This window comes from Kogia breviceps, chromosome 10, assembly GCF_026419965.1.
Source record: "Kogia breviceps isolate mKogBre1 chromosome 10, mKogBre1 haplotype 1, whole genome shotgun sequence".
Lineage (NCBI taxonomy): Eukaryota > Metazoa > Chordata > Mammalia > Artiodactyla > Physeteridae > Kogia > Kogia breviceps.
In genome coordinates, this window is record NC_081319.1 from 48914664 (window position 1) to 48933681 (window position 19018).

Sequence of the window (19018 nt, forward strand, 5' to 3'; positions counted from 1 at the left end):
AAGAGAATGGCTTAGGATGGGAAAAAGAGGACTAAAGGAACTGTGATACTTCTGGGGAAGAGAAGTGGGAAGAATGACTGAGTAACAGCTTAACTTCTCCATAGAGGGAGCTAGGCAACTGTTTTCCATTTTAACTCAGAAAAGGTCGGGAAATTAGAGCATGATGAACTGAAAATAGTCATAAAAAATGGGATTCAAGGGATACCAGAAAGGCTTAACCCAGAAAACTTGCTGGAAGCATGGTTCTGTTGTACTGGGGAGATATCTCGACTGTATTCTGTCCAAAGGCAGAGGGTTGGATCCCATAGCACCCCACCCCTGCCCCATCCACCCCAGGGCTGGAAATCCATCTGCCCCTACTGGAGAAGGGTTTCTTCCCTTCCCCCCTTATCTCCTCATCACATAAGCTGTATTATTAACAGTTAACTTTACATGACACCATTTAAGTTACAGGATATCAGGGAAAAGAATGAACATCACCCAAACACTTGGCATCCTGAGGAGGGTTTCTAAGCCTCAAATTCTTGTTTGTAGGAACCTCCCAATCAGGATGAGCAGTGATTTGGTTTAGGGTGAGCCCTCGAATTTCTACAGAAAAAACTGAGAATGAAGGACAGGAAGAAATTTCTACAGAAAAAACTGAGAGTGAAGGGGCTTGTGTCTCAGAAGACAAACTTACAGTTACCAAAGGGGAAAGGGGGGTAGGGGGAGGAATAAATTAGGAGGCTGGGATTAACATACATACACTACTATGTGTAAAATAGATAACAAGGACTTACTGAAAAGCACAGGGAAGTCTATACAATATTCTGTGATAATCTATAAGGGAAAAGAATCTACAAAAGAACATACATACATATACATACATATACATACATATATATATAAAATTGAATTCTTGTGCTGAACACCAGAAACTTACATGATATTATAAATCAACTATACTTCAATTAAAAAAAAAAAGCATGTGTTCACCAAGAGGGAAAGTAGTAGACACTGAAAAAAAAAGTGAGTTTGCTTTGGGTTATTTGCTGGGTTGCTTTAAAGTGCCAGGCTTGGCTTATGTACAGGTTATGTCTTGGCCTCCAGCAAGCCTGCTGCAGGGAGATTTCTTGTTGCAACTACCCTCCAAACATAACTAAGTCATAAAACCCAGGACTTTCCTCATGCAAAATGTGCCTAACAGCCAGCCAGCTTCAAAAATCAGTGTTACTGTCAACTGCTGTGGCCAGCGAGATAAATGATTCACTCTGGGAAGAGAGCTCCCTCAGAGTGAGTGCTGACGAGTACACACAAAGAGACTCCTGGTTTCCAATTCGGACTTGGACACCACCACGCAGGGGCAGCATGCGGGGTTGGAATTGTAAAGGAGAGAAACCAAGTAGCGCCAAAATCAAGGAAAGAGAATTATCAGAAAACACAGACTTGGCAAGGCCTTATGAACAAAGATCACCTTACAAACTCCTGCGAAACTTGGCTCCTCCTGCACCCCAACCCTGAATGAAGGACTCAGCAAGACCTGCTCTGACAGCTCTATTTAAAATCAGAAACTTCCCCACTGTCACCCCCTTGCCTCCTTTATTTTTCTCCAAAGCACTTCCTATCATGTAATGTACTATACATTTTACTTATTTATTACTTGCCTCTACCAGAATGTAAGTTATGCGAGGGCTGGAAATTATTATTTTTTGTCTGTTTTGTTCCCCGTAGTAACCTAGTGCTTGCCACAGGGTACATGCAAAGCATTTGCTGTATAAATGAAGGTGTGGATTAAACCAGCCCCCCCACCCACCAACAGCCTTTCGTGGCAAGGACTGTCATCACCATTTTATAGATGAGGAAAGGGAAGCTCGGAGAGAATTAAGTAACATGCTTTAGACCATGGCTTCTTAGATATTAATGTGCAAAGGAATCACTGGGGATCTTGTTAAAACACAGATTCTAATTCACCAAGTCTGGGCGGCACCTGAGATTCTACCTTTCTACATTTCTCACTTCCAGGTGATGCTATGGCTGCTGGACAGCTGCAAGTCCAGACAAAACGGTGTTATGAGGCCTTGCAGTGGCTGTACAGTTTAGTGGTCAAGAGCAGACATCAAGGTAGCTATTTACTGACCCTGTGACCTTGGCCATCCCTTTGTCTTTGCCTCTGTTTCCTCATCAAACTATCATGAAAATTAAAAGAATTTGTCCAGGTAAAGTATTTAGTACAGTTCCTCAACTATAGTAAGTTCTTAATAAAAATTTATTATTATCATTATTATTGTTGTTATTATTACTACTACATTTTTTAGCCTAAACCTAACAGCTCCTTCTCAGAATACCAATGGAGTATTATTATTCTCTACTTCACCAACATAGGAAAAGCCTACATTTAAGCTGAGAACGATGACCACTCACATCTACTATCAAAAAGTTAGGGTTTCCCTGGTGGTGCAGTGGTTGAGAGTCTGCCTGCTGATGCAGGGGACACGGGTTTGTGCCCCGGTCTGGGAAGATCCCACATGCCGTGGAGCGGCTAGGCCCGTGAGCCATGGCTGCTGGGTCCGTGAGCCATGGCTGCTGGGTCTGTGCGTCCAGAGCCTGTGCTCCGCAACGGGAGAGGCCACAACAGTGAGAGGCCCACGTACGTCAAAAAAAAAAAAAAAAAAAAGTTAGAAACTTCTACTATATATACTATGTGAGAATTTTGAGGCAGGATCTGAAAAGTGGAATTGTTGGTATTCGTATTTTAAATTCTGACAGTTACTGTCAAATTGCCCTTCACACCAACAGTATTTGGGAGTGTCCATTTGCCCACATCTTAACCAACAGTGGATATTAACAATCTTTTAGATTTTTGCCAGTTTAATGGGGGGAAAGACCTCATTTTCATTTGAGTTTGCATTGCTCTGATTACTGATGAGGCTGATGTTTATTTGCCATTAAAATTTTTTGTATGTTTATTTGTCATTAAAATTTCTTCTTCTGTGAATTTCCCATTCCTATCCCTTCACCCATTTTTATAATTTTTGGCATTTTCCTTATTGATTTGTAGAAGTTATTTATATATTATTTGTCTGTGAACTATTGTTGCCAGTATATTCTCCCAAATATCTTTTGGTTTTGTTTATGATGTATTTTGATCACACAAGATTTTGGTATTTGTATAGATTTAAATTTGTCAGTCTTCTCTTATGGGTTCTAGAATTTATGACTTGCTTATGCAGAAGAGCTTTCCCTTCAAAAGATTATGAAAATATTCAGCACTTTCTACTAATACTTCTTCGTTTTTACATATAACTTTTTCATCCATCTATTTTTTTTCTAAGTGAGGTACAGGTTTTCTGTAATTTCTTCCCAAATGGATAGACAATTTTCTTCATTAATTGTGAAGGAGTTTATATACCTTGATAGTTTGGGGTGATTATTTCATCAGATATTTCTTCTGCTCCCTCGTCTCTGGAACTCTAAATACGTGTATTTTGTTATGGTTTATGGTGTCGCCAGGTCTCTGAGGTTTTACTTGTTTTTCTTTACAGTTGACCCTTCTTATCCACAGGTTCATGCTGTATCTGTGGATCCAATCAACCACAGATCGAAAATATTTGGGAAAAAAAATTCCAGAAAGTTCCAAAAAGCAAAGCTTGAATTTGTTGCCTTCCAGCAACTATTTATGTAGCATTTACATTGTATTTACAACTACTTATTACAGAGCATTTACTTTGTATTAGTTATTATAAATAACCTAGAGATTATTTAAAGAATATGGTAGGAAGTGTGTAGGTTATATGCAAATACTATGCCATTTTATATAAGGGACTTGAGCATCCTTGGAGTTTGGTATCCATAGGGCAGTCCTGGAATCAATCCTCCACAGATACTGAGGGATGGCTATATTCTCTTTTCTTTCAGTTCTTTTTTGGTTTTGCTTGTTTGTTTACTGACTTGCCAGGACTATACTGTGGAGCCTGTTTCTCATGAAGTGTGTAGCCGCTGATGTCTCTGCTCAGTAATTTTTTCTACACCTGTTTTTATTTTTAAACCTGGTTTCCTAGAGGTTGTCCTGGATCAGTATAGCTTAATGATCTGTCAATGTTTGGTCAGAGGTTGCACAGAAATACCTTAATCCAGTAAGGCTTCCACCCTTAGCCGACGGACCTGTGTGGCTTGGGGAATGCATTCAAAGGTCAGGCAGTTTATAAGTGTGCCCAAGCTTTTACTTGTGGCATTCATAAAGTCTCATATTGAGTCAATTGATTCTCTTGGATTTTCTAGGGAGACAATAACATTGTTTGCAATAGGGATACTTTGGTTTCTTTCTTGACAATAAAGGTTATTCATTTCTTTTTATTCCTATGACATCCAACACTGCTAAACTGAAGAGACAAAAGCAGGAACTCATGCCTCCATTCCGCAGGTGGGACAGCTCCTAATGTTCCAGCATCAGGTTGGAGTTTTCTATAGGTTGATAGGGGACTTTTGTCAAGCTGAGGAAGTTCCCTTCCATGCCTTCCTTACTAGAAGTTAAAAAAAAAAATAAGTGGATGTTAAACTTAATTTTTGACTTTTTAGAAGCCCTCATCAAGACAATCAGCTGGCGGCTTCCCTGGTGGCACAGTGGTTGCGAGTCTGCCTGCCGATGCAGGGGACACGGGTTCGTGCCCCGGTCCGGGAAGATCGCACATGCCGCGGAGCGGCTGGGCCCGTGAGCCATGGCCGCTGAGCCTGCGCGTCCGGAGCCTGTGCTCCGCAACGGGAGAGGCCACAACAGTGAGAGGCCCGCGTACCGCCAAAAAAAAAAAAAAAGAAAAAAAGACAACCATCTGGTTATACCATCTTTCATCCCTTTACTATTAATTGAGTGAATAATGTTAATCAATTTCTTTATGGAGAATCAGCCTAGCATTCCTGGATTACCTCCTTCTTTTTTTTTTTTTTTTTTTTTGCGGTACGCGGGCCTCTCACTGTTGTGGTCTCTTCCGTTGCGGAGCACAGGCTCCGGACGCGCAGGCTCAGCGGCCATGGCTCACGGGCCTAGCCGCTCTGTGGCATGTGCGATCTTCCCGGACCGGGGCACGAACCCATGTCCCCTGCATTGGCAGGCGGACTCTCAATCACTGCACAACCAGGGAAGCCCCTATCCTTCTTTACTCAGGATAGATTCTTATTCTAAAAGGAATCGATTTGCAAACATTTATTTAGAATTTTTGTATCTGTTTTCAAAGTGAGTTGGCCTGCAGTTTCCTTTTTAGTTAGTGCCCATTCTCCATTTCTAGTTTTGGAATCATGGTTATGTTAGTATCCTAGAATGAGCTGTTCATCTTTTTCTACTCTCTCGAACAGCTTATATAACACAGAAATTACCTGTTCCTTAAAAGCTTGGTAGAGCTTACCTAAACAGCTATCTGGGTCTCGTGCTTTTTTAAGGCACAAGTCTTTGACTACACTTCATCTTTCTTTACTTATATAAGTTTCAGGTATACAGGATTATAATTTGATGTCTGTATACTACTCATATTTTTTCCTGAGGTAATTGGTCTAGTTGGATTTTTTACCTCATAACACTTTTTAGGCTTTTTATATTTGTGGGTATTATATTGTGAAAATAATTTCTTATAATTTAAAAATCTTCTCCATGTGAGTGTAGTTCTTTGATCATTTCTAGGGTTGTTTTTTGGCATTACCACTCTTTTTCATTTCCTGATCAAATCTGCTGAAGGTTCATCTATTTTATTGGACAAAAAAAGCCCCCGTTTTTAGTTTTATTGATGTAGAATACTTTTGATTTTTTTCCATTTCACAACTTTTGCTTTATCTTCAATGATATCTTCACTTTACTTTCTTACAGCTGAATTTATTTTATTGTCCTTTTACTAGCTCTTGTTGTCAATTTAGGTCACTTATTTTCAGTCCTTCCTGTTTTCTGTATATGAGTAGTGACATTTTCTTCTGTGTGGGTTTTGTCTACAACCATTAGTTTTTATATGAACAAGCTTTCACTGTCTTTCATTTCTAATTGTTTATCCCTTCCTCTTTGATTTCTTTTTTATCTAAAAAGTAAATTAAGATGGTGTTTAAAAATTCCCAAGTAGTTCTGTTTTTGGTTGGTTGTTTGGCTAAACTTTTGTTGTCAACTTCCAAGTTTACTGCATTGTGGTCTGAGAATGTGGCTTGTATTACTTTGACTTTTGAAATTCTATTGGGATTTGCTTTTGTAGTGCAATACGTGGGTAATTTGTGAATGTTCACATATGTTTGTAAAGAATGTGCATTCCCTTATTTACGTACTAGGAACTCTACTAATTGTTCCATATACAGTAACTTCTTCCATCCTTACCATGTGAAGTAGATAGTCCATTTCACAGAGGAGGAAAATAAGCTTGGAGAATTTAGGTGACTTCCTCAAGGTTACCAAAAGCTGGTAAGCAGGCAAGTACTAATGAAACCCAGACATTCTGACTCATTTTGGTCTTTCTCTCTCTAAGAGATCACAATTGTCAGCTGCATTATTCAAATACTCATGATTTTTGAGGAAAGTGTATTAAATTTTCCTGCAGTAACTGTGAATGTATACATTTCTCCTTGTTTTTCTGTCAGTTATTACTTTATATGTTTTTTATAGCTATGTGATTGGTTATATAAAAATTCATTTATATTACAAATTAGCATTGGATTGTATCTTTAATCATTCTGAAATACATTTTTTTGGCCCTGTTTAACAACTTTTTTGTTTCAATTCTATTTTGTTTGTTATTAATATTCTTATGCCTGTTTTCTTTTTGTTTGCATTTGCCTTATCTTTTTTTGAATGCCTTACATTATGGGTCATTTTTTGGGTTTTTTTTTTTTTGTGTGTGTGTGTGTGTGTGTGTGTTCCATGGGCCTCTCACTGTTGTGGCTTCTCCCGTTGCGGAGCACAGGCTCCGGACACGCAGGCTCAGTGGCCATGGCTCACGGGCCCAGCCGCTCCACGGCATGTGGGATCTTCCCGGACCGGGGCATGAACCCGTGACCCCTGCATTGGCAGGCGGATTCTCAACCACTGCGCCACCAGGGAAGCCCTATGGGTCATTTTTAAAGGTGTGTCTCTTACAAGTAACTTATGCCTGGGTCAAAAAAAAACCCATCTGAAAGTATGTCTTTCACTAAGGCATTTAATTCATTCTGTTATTCTGATTACTGATATATTTGGATTTATTCTTGCCATCTCACATATATATACACGTAAAAATTTTTTTTCTCCTTCACCTGCTTTTTCATGAGTTCTTTCTTTCTAAGTGCTTCTTATTCTTTAGTGGTTTGGATGTCCTACATTGCTTTTATTCTTCTAAGTTGCCATTAAAATTTTTGCATGTTTAAACTTTACTTTTATCAAAGCCTTGAGTTAACTGGTACACAAACTTTTCCCCTAAACAAGACAAGAATCTTGGCTTGCTTTCACTTCCATCTTGCCAGCCTCCTAACTCTTATATTGAGAGCATTTGGATCTTCATTTCAGATTGTTGAAAGTTTAACTGGCCTTTTTTGGGTCCTTTTGTACTACATTCTTGAGAAATCCCTCAAGTTTCCAATCCACTACTTTATTCTTTTACACCCATTCTACTACACAGCTCATATACTACTACACAGCTCATATACATAAGCTCATATATAATGATAAAAATTTTTAATTTATAAAACTCTTGTTTATTCTATTTCATGGGAATACGGTCTTTTTGCATCTCTCTGAAGACATCAGTCTTGTTTATTCTAAAATCTTCTTCTGTTTGCCTCGTTAATATACCCTCTGGTGTTAGTTATTCTTTTGATAGCAGTTGGTGCCTCACTGTCCTGGGGTAGATGCTCCTCATTAAGTGGGTGATTCTTGGTGGTCTGCTTATCTTCTATCTGTTCTGTTGCCTGAGTCTGCCTCTGGTGTCTGGGGAGTGGGCAGTGCGCCCAGGAGGGGTGTGCACAGTAGTACAGGGGGAAGTACCTGTGCTTTGAAGTCAGACAGATCTGACTACAAACCCAGCTCTATTACTTACTAGCTGTGTGATGTTGGGCAAGTCTTTGAGTCCTGGCTCCTTAACTTGGGATAATGACCTTACCTTATGGAGCTGCTGTGTGGATTAAATTTAACAGCACATAAAAAAAGCCACTAAAGCCTCAGGACAGCAGTAAGTGGTATTCATTTTTTTGTCAGGTATTCAGGAGAAATTTTTTCACTCTTTAGCCTTTGATCAAATGTGATCGATTTGATGGTCCCAACACCACTTTCATTAAGCAGATCTGTCTTCCCCAGATCATCCTTGAGGAAAACAATTCAGTCCTCCATTTCTAAGTTTAAGCTACTGTGTGGTCACTGATATATCAGGTACATCTTTTCTTCATAGGGATATGGAGATCTGTATCACAAATTAATTAAGGTTCCAGTATCAACTGACTCATTTTGGCAGAAATTAGATCATGGGCAGACCTGTCTGGTGCACATGCACTGGTGGGGGGGAGGGGGGAGGTTATAACTTACTAAGATATAAGTCTTGCCACCAACTTGGATATTCTAATGAATACTGGTATTGATATTATATTGATATCAATATCCTAATGGTACCCTATGGCAAAGTTATTGACGTGTCTCCTTGGAATATTATCCCTCATTCCCACCCAATTTTACTTCCTGGAAATCATGTCAGTTCTTTAGAATCACTGCCCAATAGTAGGGACAGAACAAACCAGAGAGGTAAGCCTTTTCAGAAGGAAGAAAGAAGGGTATGGTATTTATTCCATGTTTCTTCTAGATTACTTTTAGAGTTTTTTGAAAGACCCAGGACTTTCACCTGGAATAAAGTTCCAACCCTTCGCTCTCTGTAAGTCACTTATGACTTTTTTCTTCCTGCATATTATTAGAAGCCAAACCCCTAAGCCTCCTTCTCCAGTGTTAGAAAGTTGCTCACAGACAGGTTTTCAGTGTCAATACCTGAAGCTTGAGTCCCGAGACGACCTCCCATCCTTTCCCCTGAACCTTCATCCCCTGTGAGTAAACTTAAGTTTGGAGCAGGATCCCACCCAAGTTCAAAAGGTCTTGCCTTCATGAGCCATAAAGCTTGTGACATATGTGCTACCTTGGCCCTCTCTTAGGCCTGTGCTCAGGGGCTCTGCTAAAAGGCCCATCTCTGCAGCAGGCCCACAACAAAGTGAGGTCGTTACATTTTCCAGGCAGGTTCCTATCAAGCTGTGTGAGAGAAGCTGTATCCTCAATCCAAACAGGAACCTTCTCTCAGGAGCAAGTGCCTATGGCTTGTCTCACACGGGTAGTCAGGCCCACAGAAGCCACTCTCCCCTGAAGGAGCCTGATCATTTGCCGTCAATGCCCACGACGTGTCCTTAGCCTTGGGAAGCAGGGTGCCTGGCCTTCCCCAATCCTAAGTCAAGAGAAATGAACGTGTGGGTCCATGAGCAAACACAGGTGATGCACCCCAGAAGGAATGATGCACCCGAGAACCCCACCAACTGTCACGGGAAATGACAGTGGTTTAGCACCCCCTGTCACACTGCCAAGAAATCCATCTGCTGTACGCCCTGCAGAAGGCGTAGAGAACAGTCACCTTTGCCTGTATGTATAAGAGGTGGGCAGAGAGAATGGAGAGCCAGGTAGGGCCTCCACTGTACTCCTACACACGCTGACCACTCCCTCTGTCTGGAATGTTCTCATCACGTGTTCTCCTGGTGAACATCTACACATCCCCTAGGCCCTGACTCCAAAAGCCTGCTTCATGAAGCATTTGCTGTCCCCTCCCCAGGGTGGGGTCCATACCTCTGTACATCCCTGGGTCTGGGTGTGCCTCCATGACTGCATTTGGTACATGACACTGCAATTACATTTCACAGATCTGCCTCCTGCTAGACTGAATTTCTGCCAGTGTTGCGTGATTTATTCCTCATAGTAGAGCCTGGAACATCATTGGTGCTTTCTCTGCCAGTGTCTGCAGAATAAATCAAGGATGATCTAGCACTTGTGATGATTTTTATTTATTTTTATCACTTCAACTATCAACATGCACTGTACCTCTGGGGGAAATGTCTACTCTGCTATAACTTTTAGCTATTCATCTTTATTTTATTTATTTATTTATTTTTCTGCCGCACCATGCGGCATGTGGGATCTTAGTTCCCCAACCAGGGCTCGAACCCGGGCCCCCTGCAGTGGAAGTGCAGAGTCTTAACCACTGGACCGCCAGGGAAGTCCCTTTGATGATTCTTATGTCTGTCATTCTTCCCCTCTCTCACTCTCTCTGTTATTTTCATGGTCCTCCCCACTAGGCCTCCTGATGGTCTCTAGGGTCGTGGTGGCCTGCCCATGCTTTGGCTGTGCTGTGGGGAGTGGAGTGTCCCCACAGGACTCGGCACAACCCCAGTGGGTGGCAGGCAATGGAAGCTGCAGGTCGTTCCTCAGGCCACCACCAAGGCTGTTTCTAAATAAAACACAAGCAGTGTGGTGGGGGGGCTCGGAACACTTGCTCTGAGGGAAGGAGATCAGGAACCTCAGCTGGGTGGACATAGAAAGGAGTCCCACTGCACTAGGCTTCCTATACTAATCTCTCCCACATGAGCAAAGGCAATCTCCACTGACAGGCAGCTTGACCTCAAAAAACACTTTGGGAGAACAGAAGACTCTCTGGTGAAACGTAGAGGCAGGTCTGTCCTGTCCATGGACCCTAACTGCAGCCCCAGACACTTCTGAATGAATTCTGAACCAACAGTTAGAAAACTGTGTTGCACAGTCGGGACCTTAGGTGGGGTGATAGCTCAGACCCGTGGGGTCAGCCAGCATGCCCACCCTCAGCAATCTATACAGATGATGGATACCACGGGCACTGCTGAAGGGAGAGAAACAATCTGAGGGTCCCGTGGTGTGTGGGGAGGGATGGCAGATACGTCCTCTCTCAATGCCTGCTCTCTGCTCCTGGGCTGCAGCTGGCTGAGGAGGTAGCTGGCTCCTGGCTGCCCAGGGGCCTGTCCAAGACTGGGGGATGGAGGTGGCTGAGGATGGGGTCCGGGGGATGCCACCAGGCCTTAGGGGCCCCTCCTAGTGTCATACAGGGAAGGAGTACTGGTTTCTCCTAATAGGAGTGAGTCTGACTTGCACCAAACCACCCAAATGCCCAGAACAAGAGCCCCACTCTATTCAAAGTCTCGAAAGGCCAGAGTGGAGGATGTCGCAAGCTGTATGACCTGCCCCAGTAGGCATTCTCGGGTGCTGCTGAGCAAGGCAGGGGCCGAGGCTGGGAACCTGAGCTGCAGGACGCCCTTGCTCTCGGCCCTGTGGGCTTTAAGGTAGAGGGTGTGCTGCCCACCAGCCTCTGAAACAGTACCTAGGACTCTTGCCTCATCACTGCATCCACCATGCACTGGCTTTTACGTTTCTAGTCTCATCATCCCTCTGGTCTCCGGTGACGACTGTCCATGAGAACACAGTGCTTCACTACTTGCTTAGTGAGAATTTGCCAGTGAGCTTGATTTTCCATACCACACAAACGCCAAAGGCCTCTGAACACGGGCTGGTGTATCCAAGCAAAGGCTTGGCTGTCCTTGAGAATTCTGTTACATACTTTTGAAAATTCTCAGTATCGTTTTGAAAATCCAGAGGGTCTGCTTCTGAGAACTCAGAGAACGGAATGCAGGCAGCTCACAGCACTTGGGTTTTCAAGAGTCTACTCAGCTGGATGATCAGTCAGGCAGTTCTGCAAATCGTCAGAAAAACCACTTCTCATGCCTTCCCGCCAAGCCAGCTATTTATAAACACGTCCCAAAGTCCTTTTGAGTGGCTCCTGCTCAGTCTGATGATCAGTAAAGAGAAAAGGGGGTGGACTTGGTGCTGAGATAATTTCAGAATCCGAGTGACTTACATTTCCTGTTTTGCTCAATAAATAATTTTGTCCATGGGGGAGGATTTTTCTCTACAACATTATAGATGTTTATGTGAACGGCTCATAGAACATGCTCTGTGAGGAGAGCATCCCTAGCTGTGGGGACAAGGTGGAGTGGCTGGTGAGATGAACATTATGTAAGGAGGCAGATGGAAGCACGTGGGTGGCAGGAACCTCACACTAAGCTCAAACCGTGGTAGTTGTAGGGGCTTTTCTACTGCTGTTTCAGCAGAGCGTCCAGGCGTGGGCACTTTGTGGAGCAGGAATGGAATACCATGAGTGGTGGGGATGGCCAAGCAGGCAAGCCAGGAAGCGCACGTGTTCCGCGTTCAACATTTCCCATGGTCCAGGGTTTCAGCCCACGTGACCCAAGAAGACAACGATGCGGGAAACCATCATCGCCATCACATGACGCTTTCTGAGCCTTCTGTGGGCTAAGATGTGTCACATGCCATGGGTCTTGCTGCCCTTATTTTCAAGCTATCCATGGAGAGACTGTCCCTTTATCTGGCTATCTGTCCCTCACGTGCCCATGCAAGAGGAACAATTCATTGGTGCCCTCAACGTGGACCACACTCCCTCTCCTTATGTAGTGACTCTCTCAAAAATCACGCACCCTCCCTCCCAGGAGGGGTCACACTCACGCCCAGCCACTCTGGACTCTCAGGCACACTGAGGCGATTTTTATCAGCATGAAACTTCCTGAATTCAAGTAGAAAGAGTAAACGACTCTTTCTTTTGTTTTATATTGTGGGTTTTTTCTTTCAGTCCAATATAAAATATTGATTGAGCATATAATATATGCCAAGCATTGCATATAGGAGGCCCTCGAAATACAGCAGTGAGCAGACAGAAATTCCCGTCCTTATATTGTACGGGGCCAGGAGGAGGCAGATAATCTGGTCAAATAGGGAAATACATGGTATGTCAGCCGGTGATAAGGGTCATGGTGAAATACAAGCAGGAAAAGGAGGTGAGGGGTGTTGGGACAAAGGCTGGTCAGGGAGGGCCTCTCTGAGGAGGTGATATGTGAGTAAGCACCAGGAGGATGTGAAGGCAGAGGTCACGTGGCTCTCTGGAGGAGGGCGTGCTGGGTAGAGGGAAGATCCAGCGCAAAATTCAGGAGGTGGGAGAGTATCTGCCATGCTCTAGGGCCAGCAAAGAGGCAGGATGATTGCGGTAGAGAGGGTGGTGAAGAGGAGGAGGAGGAGGAGGAGAGGTCAGAGAGGGGCAGGAGACAGCCTGTGAGGCTGGCTGAGGTGCTGGAAGAATCTGCGGGGTAAGTGAGCCACTGGAGGGTTTTGAGCAGAGGATGACATGACCTGACTTAGATTTTGGAAGGCTGGCTCTGCCGCTGGGGCAAGAACAGATGGCAGGGGTACCAAGGCAGGAGCAGGGACCCGAGTGAGGGGGCCACTGCAATAACCCAGATGACAGATGACAGCGCCTTGGGCCAGGGTGCCGGCAGTAGAAGGGTCAAAAGCAGTAACATTTGATTTGTTGAGAGGGCAGAGACGTCGGATTTTCTGACAGATCAGATGTGAACTGTGGGGAAAAGGCGTCAAGGGTGACTCAAGCAATTGGAAGGACTGAGTAGCTGTTTGCTGAGGTGCAGAAGGTCATGGTGGGGAAGCAGGTTTGGAGGGGTACTGTTGAGAGTTCAGCTGTGCAGAAGACTGAGATTCCTGTTAGGCATCTGGGTAGAGATGGCCTGAAGGTGGTTAACTGTCAAAGTCTGGGATTCATGGGAGAGATCTGGGCTAAGAGAAACATCTGGTGTCACAGCACAGACTGAATATAAAGCCATGAGTCTGGGGGAGATCTCTAAGATTAAGGGTGGTAAAAAAGAGACCCTGGGCCCTGTAGAAGTTGAGGAGATGAGGAGAAAACCAGTGAGAAAGGAGAAGCCAAGGGAATGTGATGTCTTAGAAGCCAAGGAGGTAGGCGGAACGATCATATCCTAGTTGAGAGAAAATCATCTACAGCTGACTTAGGATCAAGTTGAATGGCATATTCTGCACATGAACTTGAGTTTCAACCTACACTTCTGTCTTATGAACGAATCCTTCACCCTCCAGGCATCAGTGGCCCTATGAGAATCTTTGAGTGCTGAGGATCTTCCCCTTAGAAAAACACATTCAGATACGCACAAGACTACAGACAGTTGCTGGCGGTTCCTAGAGCCAGTAAAGTCCATGCCAGAAGTCAGGTTCATAACTGACGCTTGCCCATCCCCAAAGAGGTCTTCTCATCGCATGAACCAAGCTGTCTCAATGTAGAAATTCAGGTGTTGCAGGTCTCCTGGCTTCTCCAGGTATGTTTCCAAAGGTAGAATGAGTTAACCTTTCTGGGCTCTTGGGTGGAATACAAAATGTGAATGGACTGGCTTGAGCCTAAAAGCAAGTGTGAAAACAAATGAGAACTCACCACCATCTCCTGCACATGAAACATCTCAGCTCCTGCAGGTGACAGGCGACTGGGGAAAGAGATGCTGACAGATGACCCAGGAAGGGTGCTTGGCCCAGTGTTATAGACCTGTGGGTATGAGACAGACACGGCAAGTTTTAATAGAAATAGAGATCTTCATTTCACGTCCTGCAATATATACTCTAAAATCCTTTGAAATGATACACAGAGATACTAGGGTTTAGGATACAGAAGGTCATGACTTGAAGTGAAGTGAAATATCAAATGATGAGAGATTTCAATGAAATAGAAATTTTTTAAAATATGCATTTAACATCCCCAAACCTTCAAACTACCTTCTTTCCCTTTAGCATTTTGTTGTATTCTTCCAGCTAAAAATTACATTTCTTTTTACACACCTGGAAATTTACTCATAGACTATTAAACTTGGTGGGGATTCAGAGATAATCTGGACCAGTTATTTCTCAAACTTTAACACGTATCAGAATAACCAGATGGGCTTGTCAAAACATAGACTGGGGCAAGGTCATGTCCAGAGTTTCTGCAGTTGTAGGTCTGGTTGGGAGGGGGTGGGTGGAGGCTAAAGATTTGCATTTCTAATGAGTTCCCAGGAGATGCTGATGTTGCTGGCCCAGGAAACATACTTTGAGAACCACTTATCTGGTCCAATGCCTTTCCTTTTACAGTCTGAGGTAACTGAGACCCTCAAAGAAAAAGTGGGTTGTCCCCAAACCAAATGACCTAACTTACAGAAAGGGCTGTTTTTACTATACTATCTAGCTGGTTTGGTTTCTCCATAACTTACAGCTTATCACTTGCTAATACTGTTTGATGACACCTGTGCACCTCTTTTCGGCCCCAGCATTTGGTCCTGTAAACTTTACCCCTCTCATTCCCACCACAGTCTTCCCTATTTTCTGTTTCCAGCAGCCCATTATCTCCTGAGAAATGAGAGAAAAGATGGCAGCCACAAAAAGACCGATACAGGAAAGGAGATGGAACAAAGGCTGAACACGAAACTGACGGAAGAAATGGGAGATGAAGGAGAGTAAAAGAGATAGGTAGATGTGTAGAGATAGAAAGTAGATTAGTGGTTGCGTAGGGCTGGGGGAAGGGGGAATGAAGAGTGTGGCAGGCACAAGAATGGCTTCCCAAAAGATGTCCATGTCCTAATCCGTGGAAACTGAGTATATTACATGGCAAGGGGGATTTCAGGTTGCTAGTCAGCTGACTTTAAAATCAAGAGATGATCTTGGATTATCCAGGTGGGTGCAATGTAATGGCAAGGGTCCTTATACAGGGAAGTGGGAGACAGAGTCAGAATCAGGGAGATGTATTGTGAAAGAGATCCAACTGGCCATTGCTGGCTTTGAAGATGAAGGGGGCCATGAGCCAAAGAATGCGGCAGCCTCTAGAAGCTGGAAAAGGTAAGAAAACAGATTCTTCCCTAGAACCTCCAGAAAGGAATGCAGCCCTGCTGACACCTTGCTTTTAGCCCAATGAAACCGTTTCAGACTTCTGTCCTCCAGAACTGTAAGATAATAAATTTGGCATAAAGTTCACAGTAATTTGTTACAGCAGCAATAGGAGACTAATATAGGGAATGACTGCTAATGGGTATGGAGTTTCTTTTTGGGTGATGAAAATGTTCTAAAATTAGATTATGGTGACAGTTGCACAATTCTGTATAAACAGAATTGTGGAAAAAGTCATTGCATTGCGTACTTTAAAGAGGTAAACTCTAAGGTCTGTGTCTCAAAGATGTTGTTATTTTTTTAAATTAATTTTTATTGGAGTATGGTTGCTTTACAATGTTATCTTAGCCTCTGCTGCACAACAAAATGAATCAGCCATACACACACAGATGACCCCTCCCTTTTGGACTTCCCTCCCATTTAGGTCACCACAGTGCATTAGGTAGAGTTCCCTGTGCTATACAGTAGGTTCCCATCAACTGTCTATTTTATACATAGTATCAATAATGTATATGAGATATTATTTAAAAAAAAAAAGATGGGTAGGAGCAAGAGAGAGGAAGAAATGAAACACTGCTTGGTGGCCTGGGGATTAGAGAGAGAATTCAGGGATTCAGGGCATCTCTGAAGCTGAGGTCAGAAGGGCAGAGCCAGGAGACGGGCTGGACAAGTCACCGGGTCTTCACACTTGACAGAATGTATAAGGATCTAGCTCCAGCAATCTCTTCCCTAGAAAAGCATGTTTTTGTTTTTTTGCAATAGTGAGTTCTGCTTCAGAGAACAGACACAAAAAACGGTTGAGTGGATGAGCAGTTGTTGGCAACTCTTGATTCAGAAAGAACACAATTCACCCATAACAACAACCCTAAGGCAGAAGAAAAGGAAGGAATTTCCAACCACGATGGGAATAGCTAATTTGAAGTGAAACGTGAGAGCACAGAATTGAAGAGAAACCTATTGACCTGTCTGGGAAATCCCAATTAAAGCACAAGTGGGGGGAAGAAAAGAAGATGATGATTTTGTTTTGCATGATTTCATCCATCAAAACCAGATGGATGGGAGAGTTTATATTACCTTATTTATTTTTAACAAATGTCTTAATGTCTGACTCTCTGCAAATGTTCTTGTGTAACATCTGTATTATTTTTCATCAATTTTCAGATGAGGGTAATAACTGATGATGCAAAAAAAAAAAACCAGCCAACTATCAATGGTCAACAAATTATTACATCTCTGTTAAGAAAACTCTGATGAAACTTTGAAACCAGGTCCAAGACTAATATTTCTGCCTTTCTCCCATCAGCATTTGCAGTGGAGTCTTTAAACAATGACGCAGCTTGTTGAATATCAGCTTTGAAAAGACACAGAAAAAATATCTTTATATGGAAAGACTTGTACTTTTCTTCAGGAAGGATGTTGCCAGAATAAGGAAACATAGAATTTTATCCATATCCCTGACCCCATTCTCCCCCACTATCTCTACCTTTTTCTGGGGGTCACTATCACCATCAACCTGGTCAGTGGCCTTCCTGCAGGATGGTCAGAATAATGACAGTTATACCAGAAAATTAGTCGTCAGAGAATTCTCAAGGAAACTGTCAGCTTTGCTAACACAAGAGGATTTCCTTCCAATCAATGACACACACTATCTATCTTTCAGACCCAGCCAACTTTCTTAATCCTGAACGGAATGCTATGTACTTCCTCAGGCAACTGATAATCACGAGGAGAATCTAAGCGGCATGCCAATCATTCATTTCTGGCGCCCCTATTCCCTAGCCCGTATCTACGTCAGGATACAAGAAGAAAGCTCTTTGCCTGAATACAAAACTTTAAGCTCCCTGCAAAAATGCATTCAGAGAAACATGATGTAACCACATGCCCTCAGATTTCTTTCTTTTTTTAAAGAAGGGGAAAAGAACATTTTGTATATCTTTGAATACGTTTTGGTATAACTGTTATTTTTTTTGCCTTCTCCTTTCAACATCTATACCCTCTTTTAAAAATTTTTTTTATTTTACTTAAGTATAGTTACTTTACAGTGTTGTGTTAATTTCTGCATATACCCTTTTCATTACATGTGTGTCATTTGAACCCTTCTCAATAATGTTTTTGACTGTATATTTTATTGTAAGACACCTCCAAAAGTTTAAGTAACTAAACTTAATTTGTAAGTAATTATAATTAAAATGGTTTAAGTAAAATGAAATAACTCCATCTGGCCTTTATCTGTTTTCTATCCAATTACAAAAAAGCAACGGAGAAAATGAAACTAATTCTGAGAAGCAATTCAGAACCACTGAGGCCCTATTCCCAGCAATCACTCTAAGGTCTCAAAAGCAAGGCTAACCTCATCTTTCCCTTTTTCCCTGTAAATCAAACATAGAGTGTGACAGCTGGGGCTTAGGCCTCCTCTCTGAGCTGGGATGTGCGCTATCCATCATAGCTTCGGAGGCCTCTTGCCTGGGAGAATGCTTTGGAGAAAGGAAGACCATTGTTTGCGAGAGACCACAAATATTTTACTGCCTCTCTCTCTGGACACTCACCCCATCTTTATTTGTCATCCCCTTGGTCCACCCAGTAGTGGCCACAAGGAAAAAAAAAAAATAATTATTTGGCCATAGCAGCAGATGCCAGACCGGGAAACCATCTTCTCCGTGGGGAAGGATGGAGGGGAGGCAGGGGAGGGCTTCGGGAGCTACAGCTGGAGAGATGTGGGATGTGGATTACGGTACACTGTCTTTATCACTTCATCCCCAGCTCCTGGCAGGTGCTGAGCTACACAGGGGTGTCCAGGCAATGCCCGCCCAGTCCTGGCCCCAGCCTGGCTGCTCCCAGCTCTGTGCCCTGCAGCATGTCTTCTACACCCTGGCCCTACATTTCCCACATTTGTCAATCGAGGAGAATGCCTGGATGATGCTCTGTCCCTCTAACTTTATGTTCAAAGACCCTCCTGTTAAACAGCACTGGCCTGAAGGGTCTGTACTTAGAGCAGGGCTCAGCAAATGATGGCCCGTACACCAGATCTGGCCCGCCACCTGCTTTTGTACAGCCTGCAAACTAATATGGTTTTATATTTCTAAATGGTTGGGGAAAAAAATCAAAAGAAGATGAACATGTCATATGAAAATGATATGAAATTCAAATGTCAGTGTCCACAGCTACAGTTTCGTTTGTGCATGGCCTATGGTTGCTTCCATGCTACAGAAGCAGAGTTGCACAGTT

At 43.1% G+C, this 19018-nt stretch overlaps 1 protein-coding gene across 1 annotated transcript in view; it reads right to left on the reverse strand.

Moving 5' to 3' along the window:
• ITGA9 (integrin subunit alpha 9) overlaps window positions 1-19018 on the reverse strand; it is a 356752-nt gene that overhangs the window by 50043 nt on the left and 287691 nt on the right. Inside the window, exon 23 of the mRNA XM_059077262.2 lies at window positions 14319-14426. Coding sequence (XP_058933245.1) covers window positions 14319-14426 — 108 coding nt within the window. The remainder of the gene's footprint in view (window positions 1-14318; window positions 14427-19018) is intronic.